Genomic DNA, 15850 nt, shown 5'->3' on the forward strand with positions numbered 1-15850 from the left:
TTGATGTCAGTTGACCAAAGGACTCCTATGCTACTACTGCAAAATTAACACGGGTTTAAACATATAACCAAGTTTCACAACTTGCTAGGTATCAGCACAAGCACGGTAAGCCATGTCATAAACCCGCTTAGCCAATGACAAATGCAAGACAACTTGGCTTAGCATGTTTCTCTTTCCTCTGGGACTAAACTGTTACACTTTCAGTGCAGAAAGAGACAAGCTGGTTTTGAGACGCTGTAGCACAGTAATTTGCTAAGTCGTGGTAGTTTGACTTTATGTCAAACTCCCTAACTCTGCTAAGAACATAAGGCTAATGGGATAAGGGGAAGTGAAAAAGCATTTTCTTGCCAAATGGTTTTTTAACGGGCTTGAAAATGATGGTGACAGCCGTGTAAAAAGCTTTTCCACTGTTTGACCAGACCATCATAACTTCCAGCCTTCTGTAGCCTGGTACTTCTCCACTTCTTCTTGTCTCCACTTATAATTACCACTCCTAATTGCACCTGCCTTTTTAGTTTCCTTGACACTAGCTGTATAAAAACACTAGCAGTGAATGATTAGCAGATGTAAGACCATTAATATAACTATGCTTTAGGTAGACATTCAGGGGATGGAATCTAAAACAACAGAAGTCTTCATAGCCACAGAACTCCTGAAGTATTTGGCTTGTAAGCAAACACCCTTTGTCCTTTAGGAGACTTGCCGTCTGGAGGTGGGACAGCAATGGCTTTCTATACCGCTTCAGCTGAGAATTTTAGTTGGTGAGGCAGTTTGTAGCCAGGGTTCCTGACCACAATACCTTTTATAGTTGTAATGCAAATCGGACATACCGAACCCTTCATTCTGATCATTCTGAACTTCAGCGGAGATACAGGCATATAGCTAAACTCTGTCTATTTTGATGCTTTTTAGGCCCAATTCAGATTTTTAACCGACTTTGATATCACTAGGACTTTAAGGATGTGCCCAGAGGCTTTGCTGAATTGGGGCTTTTGGCTTATCATCAAATTAAGGGAAAACATGGTGTAACCCACTTACCTGACTCAGTCATAGCTGTACTGTACGATACTAATCTCTACATTTATTAAACACATGCTCCCTCTGGAGCTGGAGATGATACAGTAACAGCTGTTTTATTCTGGTTTCTTTTTAAGTCATGAGGAAACAAACACAAATGTGTCTCTGGTATAATTCAGTGTTCACACCTACTATTGCAATTAAGATGTACTAAGATAAAAAACTGTTAAGTTCTCCGTATCTTTTACAGTCCATTCTCCCTCCAATTCTCTCTCCCTGTTGTTGCCATCATTACTGTGAGTAAACTAGTACTGAAATCTGACTCAGCAAAGGGAAATTAAGTTCTATGCAAAAATAAATTAGGTAAGTTGTACTGGGCATAGTACCCTCCCCAAAGATACTGAGACTAAACAGAAGAAATCAGTAGGCCTATAATGAAGACAGTGAAATAAAGCAAATACTGGGAAACCAGGGTTTGCCCTGACTTCAGTGTCAGCTTGGCCTCCCGTTGGTATAAAATTCGTATTTCTCTGTGGGTCATTAATCCTTTTTGTCCACAGGAAATAATAACAACACTTCTAGATGGCAAGCAAACATGTCATTTGGGACACAAGGATGATATTAAAAGCCCCTACCTGAATTCCAGTGTGGCTTTTAACCACAGCTTGTGGGTAGGAGCACGGTGGTACAATATACCCCCGAACCACTGTGACAGGCACAGCGCATCTCTGGAAGCTGAGGAAATTCACACAGCAGCTGACAATTTTAAGGAGGGTGCCTCGTACCAGAAGACACCTTTCCCTTGGCTGGTTAGTGCAAAAAGGGAGATATTCCTTCCTCTGCTCAACCCCCAAGAGAATATCCACTGCCGTTTGTCAAGTCTGAAACTATGACATCACTTGAACGTGCTGATGAGCTCAAAGCATGTGATCAGCACCAGCCTTGCTGATGACCGAGGCAGGTGAGCTGGGCCTGCAGACAGGGCATTGCTTAGGCTTGATACTGCTCCCTCCATTCCGTGCTCATCCCAACCCTAAGTACATCCTAAGCACCTTACAATGCTTCTCCCTTTTCCCCCAAGGCATTTGAAAACAGAAGGGAAAAGGTGGTAGTGAACTGCATGAAGAACCTTGTGGTTGATTGTTTCAGACTAGCTGAGTCCTTGAAGAGACTTTAGGTAATGTCAAGGACACCGAGATTGTGTGACTGCACATGCATTTTTCAGAGACAGAAAAGTAATCCCACTGCAATTAATGGATCTTACTATGCTCAAAGTCAACAAGCTTGCTAAAGGCCCTTGGCAAGTCAGCGCCTTTGTGTTTGGATTGCAATGCTAGCTGTGTGGTGTGCCTTTGTCCACTTCAGCCTTGTTTACCAACAGAGGTATAGACACAATCTAGCCCTAGGCACAATTCTGTCTAAATATGTTGATGCGTATTTTTGCGTTCCAACAGCTTCTGTAGCGGCGCTTACAAGTGAGACAGATGAAACTGAGTAAACACAGATATTAAAAGAGCCATTTACTTTCTCACCATGCATGTTTACTATTTGCAGTTCAATCGCCTCTGACAACTGAAACAGATCATTTCATTTCCTTCCTCCAGCATACCCACCCGATGTATTTGTGTGGGGGATCATGGCACTACAGGGTGATGTTTGCTGTTATTGTAAATTGGCACTTTATTTTTGAAAAGCTACAAACCATTTGTTCATAAAACACTTTGCAATCACCATCAGTCTATTTGGTGGGTTGCTTGTTTTTTTCAGATCTAAAATAATTTGAAGATGTTGCTTCAAATTAAATGTCCATGACTTATATGACATTTTTGTTGCAAACAAGTTAACACAAATATATTAATCCCATGTATATTTATTATGTGCATACAGCAGTCAACCTTCAAATCCACTCCCCCACTCCTTCCAGCAAACTAGGAATCCTCTTTGCCATAAAAACTTACCCTTTTCCCTCAATAAATCTATTCCTTAAAAGAAACTTTTGCCTTCAGAGTCTCATTTTTCATTTATTTCATTAGTTTCCATCTCAGATAACTAAATTCTCTTTTATTACAGCTAGGAATTTTTATAATGTGCAAATTGAAATAATGATTGTATCGCAGTACTCTGCAAGTGGTTTTCATTAAGCCTCCAGCTACTATTCCTTGCTCTATTGGATACCTTTGTGTCAGGGTTACTTTACACTGGACAGAAATTTGAACAACTTATGTTGAAAAGAATGACTAAAAACCTATTAGATAACAACCTTTAAAATGCACTGGTTGATGGAGCTTAATTGTATGTTGTTGTCATAATCAAAATACCTCAATTGCTTAAAAGTTAACGATCATGCTAAAAAGTGGACCTGTGAATATATTCTGGAGATTCACATTTCTGAAAATCAAAATTACTACTTGTCTTTACAACTCTATGTAAGCAGACACACAGTGCCAGAAATAAATTTATATTTCTGAGATGCTACACTACAACATTTTGCTTTCTTGTTAATAGAGTGACTAAATTCATACTCTATATTCAAGTAGGATTTTCTGGTTAATTTTAGTGAGTTAAAATAGTTCAGAACTATTTGTGTGGCTTGTTAAAATTTACAGCATGCTTACATTGTTGATCACCAGACTCATCTTGCTACTTTGTCATTCTGTATTGCCTATTGGTAAATGAGTTTGCTAGCATATATTCCCATTGCTGCCAGGGTCACCAGAAGTCTGAATGAACACATAAAGAGTCCACTTAATTGCAAAGATTTATAGCTATGCTGTTTTCTTTTCTCCCTTTCTACCCAAACTTGTCTTCCATGTCTGACATGTATAGAAAAGGGAGAGCTGCTTATTCTAGTCAAAATCAGCAGCAGACAAGGATCACAGTTTTGCAGGGATTCCTTATTTCTACTGCTAGTGCATAGGCAACAGAGAAGAAGTTTTCTAATCCACCCTAGACAGGGTACTGAACCAAAGAAAAATGCTGTGTCAATATAAGATCAGCCATCATCCATCTGCAATGAAGCAACGAGTTACATGACTGACAAAAAAACATAACCTGTATAACTTCCAGAAGCAACAAGTTGTTCATTTTGATTTAAGATACCATGCTTTCTAAGGTGGAAGAGAGGTGAGCTATTATATAATAAACAGATGAGAAATTGTTGTGTCCTGGAAACTCAGAAGCAGAAAGCTGCCATTTGAAAATCTGCCTCTGCCTGCCCAAAGAGCCTGCTGTTTGAACCAAGTATCATTTCTATGTCGAACTAAAGCCTTTTCCCCTGTCTTATTTATGGCTCTGCTACAAGTTTGGGTAGCAGAGGAATCAATCAATTCCAACCAACCAGTGAAATGATTTTGGGAGCTCTGGGGGTAAAAAAAATCCCCCCAAACAGTTTCTGCATTTCTGATTGAACACAGTTATTCTAAAGAGCACAATTTACACACTGAAAACTTACCAATGGAGCGATGAATGCAGGTATGCTGGTTATCACTCAGAAAAAAGCCCTCTTTGCACTGACATTCATAGCTGCCCATAGTATTTACACAAATCTGCTGGCACCCTCCATTGTTATCCTGACACTCATCAACATCTAGAAGAGAGAAGGAAAAAGAAATGCAAGATAATGTACAGATTCAGAATATACATCTAGAAGAGCAAGGAATCCATGAAAAGGCACACTGTAAATTAAGCTAATGAAAACTACCTGAACCCTATCAGAGTTAATCCAAATTAATCCATCTAATTCTTTTTCCTGCATCCTAGGTTTAAAGTTAACATAAAAAAAACAGTGGGGAGGGGAGTCCAGCTAAGTCTCCATGCATTCTGAGCTGCAAATTGATTTCCAATGCACAATGAATGTTAATGTCCTAAAAAGGCTGTGACCCCATCTGCCAAGTGTGGTGTTGCACTCTGTCATTCCCACTCCACTTGGAAAGACATACTTCAGGCCTACAGTAATTTCTAGCAGGGGTAGCAGGCAAACACAAAGGGCATTACTGGGTGAAAAGAGTCTTTATAGAGTTCTGGTCTTGAACAGAACAGCATGTTTCAATTACTGGAGTCATAACCCCCTACTTTGTCAGTTTGTTTAATGTTGTTTAATGAAAAGAAGGCTTCTTAAATCTAAATGTTCCATGTCTGTATTGTCATTTTAATAGGCAAATATATAAAACCACAAAGGCAGCATTAGCTACTGGCTGTTCTGAGAGTCCCTGCCTACCCCCATCACCTCTCTTTGGCATAAAAGTTTTTATGCTGTTGTGTTTAACAGAGACATATGTTTCAGCATTGGGAAACCACTGCCACTAAAAGATATCTGACCCACATTCAACCTTGCAACTCTCCTTTTTTGCTCATAAAAGGTATATCATATCCACTTTCTGGTTTTTCTTTGGATAAAAGCAACTTGCCACCTGAAAAATCCATGTTTTCCTTTTTAATGGAGACTCTGCAACCAGTTAGTTGTTTCACAGTATGTGCCAACATGTCAGCAAATGAGTTGGTGTGTGTTTTGCTTTCATTTTATTTGGGGGGGGGGAACACAACTAAGCTAAATGACCCACAACATTCAAAACCTCAGCAGAGCTGGCACAGCTCCTGCAGAAATTAATTCCTCCAGGACTGGCTGCAATACATTAAGGTAAAACCAAGCTGCCTTTGCCAGTGCTCTTGCAGGCAAGGCCAGGAAGCTCTGAAATGCTAGAGAAGCTCAGCCGGTAACTAATGCAGGAACGCCAGCTCGTTCCGGCAGCTTGCTCGGCTAAGCCTGCTATTGCTCTTTGTGCTGGTGTGCTGCCTGCGCTTCATGGGACAGAAATTGTAGCTCTTTCTCACAGAGAAGAAAAGCTCTAGGGTAATTACAGCAGTACCCAGGGAAACCAGGCAGTATCCTCCTGTCTTGAACTACAATGCAAGTGTAGACAGTCCTCCTTTTTTTATTTACCAGGAAACGTTAAGCACTATTTCATCAAATTTTCTGTATCAAAATCCTCCCCACCCTCAGCTCTTACTCTCTTCCACATTTGAACCTTTTCCTAACCCCATCAGAGCAGTTTGCGAGGGCATAGGAAAAGGAGAAGTGAAGACTCTCCTTGCCTATGGCAGTATAAGATGGAAAGATAAATAAGACAACTTCGTGAGACCCATCCTCTGTGAGTCAGCAGGCCTTGCTGCCCTATTAGTGCCAACTCAAACTTGTTCCTTCAAAACAGCACACTGGAATCTAGATCCTCCTCTCTGGAAGATTAGTTGAACACTTACTGAAGGAAAAAGTCTCAGTTGGTACATGTACAAACCCCAAAATTTTGCTACAAAGTATGCGGCCTTCCCAGCGTTCTGTTTATAGTATCACAAAGCAACTTGAACAATTGCCTTCCAGCTCTGATGAATAATCTGAAACAAATGCAACAATTTATAAACATTTTTTTCTGCTCTTGATAGCAAATGCTGGTGATTTACCACTTCCGTAAAGAGACAGCTCAATTTACCATGAAGCCCCAAATCCATATGCTGGAATAAAAGTTATTACAATTTAAACTCTTTAAAAAGTTTTACTATGAGGAAGTTCTAATTGTTTTCAATTACTTGCCTGAAAATTATTTTAATATGCATTTATAAAGAGAAGGAGTTGAAGAAAGGGAGCAGCTGGGATCTAGGACTACTATATCTCCATACTACATGCCTTCCAATAAATCTTGGCCTGGTGGTGTAGGATTAACATTTTCTCTTCTCAGGCCTCAATCCTACTAGGGTCAGGCTTTTTGGAGCACTTTGTATTACTGCAGTCTTAGAAGGCAGTATTGCTTATTATCCACCATACCAAGCAATCTATTGGACGTGGCTGCCCGGAAAATATTTACTGAATTATTTACTTGGTAAACTTTCTTTCCAATAAAGTCGCTTTATGATCAGCCTATTACTCTAAACTCAGTTTAAAGAAAGGGGTAAAAAAGTATTCTGAAGTTAAGAGAGAGAACTCCATCGACTCCAATGAGTTCAAGCTTTGGTAGATCTGGCAGAATAATTGCTTCATGTATCTGAATTTTTTCAAAGCTCACAAATGAAATAGCTGCCAAAGAGGCCTTTTCTTTCTTTCATTGTTTGTGCAACCCTTGTTCAACACAGCTCAAGTTACCCAGCTGCACGTGTAAACATCAGTAATGCAGCATATGTGAGACTGCATTTTGGACCAGATTTTCTAGAGATTAAGTTCCACATAAACACCAAAATAAGTAGCTAGGTTTTCAATAAAGCTCTTCTGGCTCCAGTTTTGGAGGCTCTACATGTCAAACTGGGCTGTTGACTGTTTCGGAAAACTGAGGGTGGATCCTCAGGAGCTTTAGTTGTTGCCACTCTGTGTGACAGTTTACACCTGCTGGAGGCCTGCACCCCAGGGCCTAACTCTAGATACAGGGAAAAAGTCACTTATGATGTAAAATCCCTTCACTCAAACACCTACTCTAAGCCCCAACTAAACCCATTGTAAAAATTTGTAAATTTATTGAGCACAAATACAAAGCTCACTTTCTTTATTACTCTACTCTTTATAAAATTTTGGTTTGTTTTTTTTTTTCTTTAGAGCAGACAGACACGTTGTCTTTGGCAACCTTTTGCACAAAATCAACTACCACTGGTCATCTTATCCAGGACCAGGGTTGTCTCCCTGAGGACAGCAGCCCCAAGGCAGCAGGTGCAGGTCTCCCTTCCTTTAAACTGCTGTATGGAAGCTCAAATCCACTCCATAGGCTCCTTATCTGGCAAAAGTTCTTTCACCCGGCTTGGCCTCACCACCTGGCAGTGTGCTGATTCCTGGAGTACATTATCCACTGCTTACGGGAGAGCTGAGCCTCAAAATCCTACTGATGATCCCAGGGTGGAAGCTGGAGCAACGTTTCAGTAAACCTACACAATCCAAACTCACAAAAAGATGGAAAAATGTTCTCACCTGAGCTGAGCTCAGATGGTTATCCCACATGGCTGCTCCAACCCTCATCCTCAAAAAGAGGAGGAAAAACTAGGAGAAAGTGAATATATGTCTTAAGCCATTCTCCGTAACCCTCATCGCAAAGAACTGTCCTGTGATTATGTCTACCAAAGACAATCCCTGATGGAAGCATCTAGAAATAACTCAGTTTCCACAACCCTTAACTACTCCTTACCAAATAAGCAGAAATAAATAGCCAAGATTACAATCAGCACAAGAGCTAGAATTGCTTATACAGAGTTTAGACCAGAATGGCAAACCTATGTTTCCAGGGAGATGAGGGCCTGGACTTCAAATTGGCCAGTCATCATCAAGGACAACGAAGAATAAGGAAAGAGCCAGCTCAGGGAGAGGCTGGGAAAGGAGAATTATCTTTCAAAAGAGCAGGAGAGATAATGGATGCATATATATATACACATACATATACAGATATATCTATACAGCAGAAGCATTATGCAAATTAATGCATATCTGAATTTGCATAAGACCTCTAGCTTTTTGGCTCACTGCCTTCACATAATCAAACTTGTGTTCTGTATCTTGGTAAGATGAGATCCTCTAGAGAGCAATAGTGTGGAACAGTATCAAAGGGTAGGAAACATTACAGTTGATAAAGATGGATGTTTTATTTATTAAATAAACAAATGTTTTCAGTTTCTCATTTAATTTATCTGATGAACTTTTCAAACTAGCTCCACTGGTATTTCACCCTGATCTGGCTCAGAGCTTCCCCCAGTATTTGGCCTAAAGAAGCTATTCTGATCAAGTGTCCTGTTTGGATACCATCAAGGGAGAAAAGTTTGTTAAGGGTACCTGAAACCAAAACCACAAGCAGGAAGATAAAAAAGAGGAAACGCTACACAGAGTCAATGACAAGAACAGTATGTCCACTGTCCACTTCCTCCCATGATCTTCTCTTCCTTCCTTCTGACATTCTTCTTTCACGTCAGCATTTTCATAAGCACTTAGGCTCCTCAGAAATCTGAGTCGTCTCATTTTCAAAGTCTCCAAAGCACTTGGGAGCCACAGTACCATTCACTTACTATAGCATTAAGATTCTTTGGAGACTTCCAAAAACAGGACTTTGACTCATGATCCAGGGAGCTGATCCTGCCAGTTTTTCTCTAAGCTACTCTTTGAAACTTTTGGAAGATTTCTCTAAGATGCCTATTTTACCAGTGCAGAACATCATGATAGAACTATTGATAGCAATAGTGCAGACTTTCCTCAAATGTTAGCAACAAAACACCACTGAGGATATCCTGTATTTGTAAGAGAAATGAGCAGCAACCGCAAACTCAGAAAATATGAGTGCCTGATTCTGGAATGTTAAAATAATTATATTCTGAGTATTTCTAGTCAGACAGCCGGTTGAAAGTCTCATTAAAAAAAATCACATTCCTGGATTTACTATAGTCGTAGTTATTCTCATACCAAAAGAACATCTAGCCCAGCATCCTCTCTTTGACACTGCCCTGTAGTTGATACTCAGGAGAAGACTGTAGAGATGGGACAGAACCATTGCTGGCATACTCTCCCAGCTTTCAGCAATCACGTACTTACTAACCTTCCTAAATCACTTGCTACACCATTGTCACTGCTGGATCTTTCCTGTATGAATTTGTCTAATCTCTTCTGAACCCAACATGATGGGGCAATTACTTCTGCGATTTAATTACGAGTTACATAAAAAAGACATCCTTTTGTTTATTTCAAACATGCTGCTTCAGAGTCTGAATGAATGCCCCCTAATCCCATTATTGTGAGAAACAGTAAATATTCATTCCCTACTTGCCTTTTCTGCATCTTTCTTGATGTTACAGATCCCCCTCAGCCTCATACTGTCTACCTCATCTATTTTGAGCCCTGAAGCACTGCAATACACAAATATGATAATTACAGAGACAATCTGAATCACTTCAGTATATCATGTTTAAAACAAAAAGTGCTCATTTCTAGAAGTTAACCTTAATGACAGCAACGTTTGGCACATATTCTTCTCACTTCTCTATTTCATTCCCTCCAAGTACCATGATGCTCTTTTGGAGTGGGTGTCTTGGAAGATCTGATTTCAAGATAGCTATGGAAGCCCAAAGAGTAAATCTGGCATGTAGGAGTGACACAAATGGTATCAGATTAGAGGTTGTAGGCAGGTGCTCCTGCTGGAATGGTCATACAAGTAGCGACATGCTGTCAAGGTAGGGAGGGTGATTCATTGCATCAGCTGATGGGGCTTGGAAACAGGAATCATTGCTAATTGAAATAACTGCTAAACCACCTTTCTTAGACCAACTTTATCTGAGCATACAAAGGGAAATATTAGAAGAAAGAGACACTACTACCTACGTACACAGCATTCATATCTCCAGGAGATCTGAAATCAGACTTCACCAAGAATTTAAAAGCAGGGCCCAAATTTTCTACTATTTGCACATAAGGCTAGAATTCTGCTTTTTGTTCCCTTCTTTCAGAAACCGAAAAATGTGGTGAAGAAAAGGAAAAAGAACACCACACCCTTGAATCCAGTACTTAATTCACTACCACAGTTGCAGAAGTCTTCACTAGAGCCCTTGCTGAGAAAAGATCCACTTGCAAGAAAACGGATCCTACAGCAGTAAATGGTTACTGGGGTAAATATTAAAAGAATCAAAAAGTGTGAAAAATTACCTTTCCCTGAAAAATAAAGCACATTTTACAGAAGAGAAACATGAAGTACTAATCACAAGGATGCTCTTGGGTGATGAATACAAAATCATTCTAAAATGATCAATGAATTGATCCCTAGAACCACTCTTCTTACATACAAGGATACAACACCTAAAATGATGCCCATGATCTGTCCCAGAGAATCCCATCGCTTAATGGGCTACAATCACCTGTCACCTCAACACCCACTGACTAGGCTTCGTCTTTGCCTGCACAGTTATAGATGTGCGCAACTTGAAAAGGAATGCTTAAAATAATTTTTCTGTAGCTATTTTGTGACATACGGTGTAATTCCTTAAATTTCATACTACACAAACACAGTGTAAATGCAGCTGCAACAGACATTTTTGCTATGTATAGCATACAAAATATTCATTTAACACAAGAGCTTAACTCTGCTGCATGCGATGCCTGCCCATTTGCTGAGCGGAAGTAAACAGCCCCACAGACATTGAGTGAATATTGCATCAAGTTCAAGTCTCTTGACATCACTTGTTTATTCCTTTCTTAAACAACTGGGCACCACTGTCTGTCCTTTTAAGACACCAAAACCCTTTTCACAGCTTTTAGCATTTCCAAAATAAACATCCAAGCTCCTAATGTGACATCTTAGTTGTAGCTTCTATCCTCTCACTTGGTAATCACGTCTAATTTTTAGACAGACACGTACACATGGTGGCCTCCTGACAACAGTGCCTAAACACAACAAAGTTCCCAATCAATTATTTTTTAGTAAGTTTTCCATTTTTCTGATACAGGGCTTTAAAACAAATCTGTATGAATTTGATCCTGCTTCTTTTCATGTACAGTGTCACTATCTAGGGAATGCCAGCAGCCTCCAGCTTGGCATGAGGCTCTTACTGTGAGGCTTGGACAGCCCCGGCCCCATTAGCAATAAGCTTGCAGTTCCCACTGACATCTAGCTGCATGTAGGGCACTCCAAATTGCAATGCTGGATTAAGAATCCTCCATAAACTAGATGGAGGGAAGTTAATTACAGATGCAAAAAAGCAGCAGTCCTGATCAACTGAAGGAAAAATTTGGGACAAGATGAATAAATTATCCAGTCTACTATCGTAACGTCCCTTACTTTATCTTACCCCTGGGCTTTCTCTAGAGCATCATTAACTGCTGCAGGCTCAACTGAAGCAGTATTCTATACCCTTCTTCCAAGATAACTATCACTTATACCTGCTTCCTTTTACATCTACTTACAGACCCTGCCAGGATCAGAAAAATCTGGTTTGGGTTAACTCAAAACTGCCTTTTTTTGTTTGTTTTTATTTTTTTCTTACAAAAAAGAAAAATATTTTGCTGTGGGTCAAACAAAGCATATAACTTAACATGAAAAATGAAACAATATTTTCCTTTCAAGTTGGTAACGTTTTCCAGGTCTATACAACATGAAGCATTTTGTTCCTGAGCTCTGTTAATAAACGCCAAGGAAGTGGCTAGATTCATGTTTTTCTTTGTTATCTATCAGTAACACAGTTAGTGGAATCTCTAGATTCAGATGAGGGATTTTAAACTAAGCATTGCAGCACCCAGTAGGCTATGAAATCATTCTCACTCTCTACATCAATACTTGAAGTCCAAGAAAAGTGGAAGAAACAAGAGAGTCTGAAGCACAACCTTCAACACACTGAAAAGAGAACTATATCAGGAGCTGAGAAACACTGGCTTAGTCAGGCACATATCTACACATTAAACTTTTGGGGAACAGGAAAATGCTGAAAATGTTTTGGAAGTGCTGAAATTGCTCCTGTAGGTCATAGCAAAACAATTAAATTTTCCTGAAAGTATCTCCATCAGTGAAAAGTGTTTTGTAAATGCAACCTCAGTTTCTGAATAGTTTCAGTAGGTACATCTTCAGTGAATGAATGCTTCACCTGGCACAAAATGTTTGGGCAAATGGGCATTTATGCCACCAGGAAAACTAGTTCAGCATTTCCACTCTCCTAAACATGAGTAACACAAAAAGCAGTATTTAGAACAAATATTTTCTCTGATTTCTCTTGACAGAAATACCTGAAAGATATTCAAGATCTTACAGTAAACATTAACTTCTTTTTTATATGGAATGGCAATACTAGCTTACCACTCAACTTAGTTCTGCTGTGTTACACAGTACAAGCTGGACTGGTTGGTTGGTTTGTTTTGACTACCTGGTTTTAAGAAAACAGCCTTAGAAAACAGTTGGACACCTGTGCACCAGCTAAGCAGCAGCCACCCACTAGCACATGTAAGCTGCAGTAAATTGTGTTAGTGCTATGCAACTCAACAGATGAACACCATCAGCCACTTGCATGTCTTATAAAGAGACATCAGCATTGCCTTGATCCGTAAGAGTGCTGGGAATTATCAATAAAAAGCAATAGCGGTCAAGAAATCTGTCTTCAGGAACGTCATAACTATGTAAAGAAGGGATGAATTTAGTAAGTTTGGAGCTGGCATGGTAGTGTAAAGCCAAAACACACAAAGAAAGAACCCAAAATAAATCAAAACAAACAACCACTTCATCCCCACCTTCCCCATGAAATTCACCAGAGCTGTATATTCTTTTCACCAGCACCTGGGAACACATAAATGGAATTCTGTAACAGCTATATAACAGTGTGCATTTTTTTCTTCAAAGTACTTAGGAGTCATGGTCTTCTGTTATCAGTGTCCAAAATAGGAAGTTAATCCATCTACTCACTTTGCAGTTGCATCAGGTAAGTTAAATACATATACAAGAGAGAAAACCTTGTGTTTCATGCACAAGTTAATCTGTAAATGACAGGAATCATGCAGAGGTTTCTATGGGCAACTTATTCCACTAAAAGCCTTCTTACCTTTTACTCTAAGATATCTGATGTTGGTAAGTAAGTACCAACATCAGTTGTACAGTAAGTACAACCTGTAAGTCAGAGGGAGAAGTATTTACATGTTAAGGCAAATGGACTGACTGTCCACTGACAAATTCTGCAACTTGGAGTCCCTGAAGTTCCTCTCAGACATGTAGCCTGTGTGAAACTAAAAAGTTGACGCTTGTTGGAACCTTTTTATTTGGAGCTCATTTTCCCAGAGTTCTTCTTCGAGTTCTGATTTCAAATTCAAACACTCAAAGCAAAACTCAGTCCATACCCAGGATATTCATGTCATTTCAGAGCACAAGAATGAGTTTTCACATTCTTTCGATGTGCAGTCACTAACAGGCTGAGCCTGTGGTCCCTTCAGAGCCTAATCAATACTGACATTTATAGTTAGGAGGAGTTCTTCCAGTTATTTTTAAAGTGAGTAAAATCAAGTCTCTTAGACTTCCCTAAGATGTTTCAGAGGTTTTTGTAAGTACTGAATAACATTCGGTGGCATATAGACAGTCTCAGGCCTATTAAAGAAAATGCTGCACTTGCCCAGGCAGCGGATATCATGACTCATACCTGGTGTGCACGTAAAAGTTTGGATGCACTGGGATCGGGGTGCTTGGCATGGCATCTTATATAACCAAGCTCTAAATGATTCGTAAGTCACATGACAAAGTCTGGCTCCCTGTCCTGTAAGTGCAGCTCCAAGCCTGTCACTATAAATCACTAGTGGGATCCAGAACCCATTCTTTGCTGCCATATTAGTAATTTTTATTGTGTCTCTTGACTAATTTCAGAAGAGTTTCTTAGTTATGCCTTCAAAATAAATGACAGAAATAATTAAACTAATGAAGTTTCTCAACTTTTTCAAAGGAAATCATTCAAGCTCCCCAGTTAAGTCTAAATATACCAACACATATACTCATGATATTAAATTGAAAAAACTTTTTCAGAAGGTAACACTGAAATATTGCTAGTCTTTATTTCTAATATGTATCTGAAAAATATGACTCTGGTACTTTAATAAAACAGTAGAAGTTCTCAGTAGTGGAAAACTTTTCAGCCTGTATTGGTCACAATAGTAAAACACTAGGGATACTTGCAAAAAATCACTTTAGGGATTTTTTTGTTGATTCAGATACACAAAAATAGATCACCTCACTTTCAGGTTGCTTGTATACTTATAAACACACTACATTGGAGAAACTCTGTAGGAGAAAAAAAATCTTGTAGAAAAATGTAGTTCTTTCCCATTCAAGCTTATTTAATCAAAAAGAATTATAAAAAATTTCACCTACAAGTTTTCCCTATTTAGTATGTTGTCTGATAAAATAGCTAATACAAGAAAAAGATTAGCATGAAAAACGGTGTACCCTACAATAAAAACCCCCCACATTTTTCCCCGTGAAGAACTATACAATTTTATATTCAAAATTTTCAAAGTAAAGTCAATTTTCAAGGTCTTGCAATGAAATCTTGCCTCTCTGCACAGCTCTTCTCCTGAGAGGAATAAAACCCATGAAAGTATGCTCACTAACATATGACCAACAGTATACAAAGCTAGAGGCTCCCAGAACCCTGGATGCCCGAGTCTTGTTGAGGAGTGTTTGTAACACTGCTGTCTGAATAAATTCAGCAAATACATCTTTCCATTCTTTTGAACTCTTCCATTCTACTTCCATTCTGTTTTAACTAAGATATGACCACTCTGCTGAAGAGGCTGTACTATAGCCTAATACTCATTGCTGTAGCAACTTTCTCTTCAGTTAGAATTTTCTTATGTTAAGATGGAGTGGAAAAGCTTTGCCCTGACTCTCATTTCTGCTCCTGTCTTACAGCACAATATCATATGTCCACTCCAGTCTTATTTATTTAACAAAGTATATTTCAATTGTTTCCAAACATTTCCTTCCATATCCCATAAGGCCTCATAATCATAAATTTTGCTTTAATCCTAAACCTTCCAAATTCTCTAAACAATCATTCGTGTAAAGTATGTCCAGTGACTTTTTAATTAATGTTTTAATTAATGAGTAATTATTATTATTATTTAGATGTTAGCTACAGTCATCACAAAGTCATATTAAAAAATGCTACCATCAACTAGTCCACGTTCCTTCCTGCCCCTCTTTTATGCAAAACTACATCTTGTGCTCTGATACAATTCCAGTAAGGAACGTGTATGCAGGGAATATTTTGAGATACTTGAGAAGGATCTGTTTGAAGTCTGCAGAAGGTAATGGAAGCAGTAAAAATAATCTTCTATATTGGTCCTGTAGTCTGATTCAAACTTTCATGTTTG

At 39.1% G+C, this 15850-nt stretch overlaps 1 protein-coding gene across 4 annotated transcripts in view; it reads right to left on the bottom strand.

The window, feature by feature from the left end:
• SCUBE1 (signal peptide, CUB domain and EGF like domain containing 1) overlaps window positions 1–15850 on the bottom strand; it is a 220980-nt gene that overhangs the window by 159838 nt on the left and 45292 nt on the right. For all 4 annotated transcript variants that reach the window (XM_075507209.1, XM_075507200.1, XM_075507192.1 and 1 more), the window contains exon 4: window positions 4469–4603. In XM_075507209.1, coding sequence (XP_075363324.1) covers window positions 4469–4603 — 135 coding nt within the window. The remainder of the gene's footprint in view (window positions 1–4468; window positions 4604–15850) is intronic.

Source organism: Mycteria americana, chromosome 1 (assembly GCF_035582795.1).
Source record: "Mycteria americana isolate JAX WOST 10 ecotype Jacksonville Zoo and Gardens chromosome 1, USCA_MyAme_1.0, whole genome shotgun sequence".
In the NCBI taxonomy this organism is placed as follows: Eukaryota; Metazoa; Chordata; class Aves; order Ciconiiformes; family Ciconiidae; genus Mycteria; species Mycteria americana.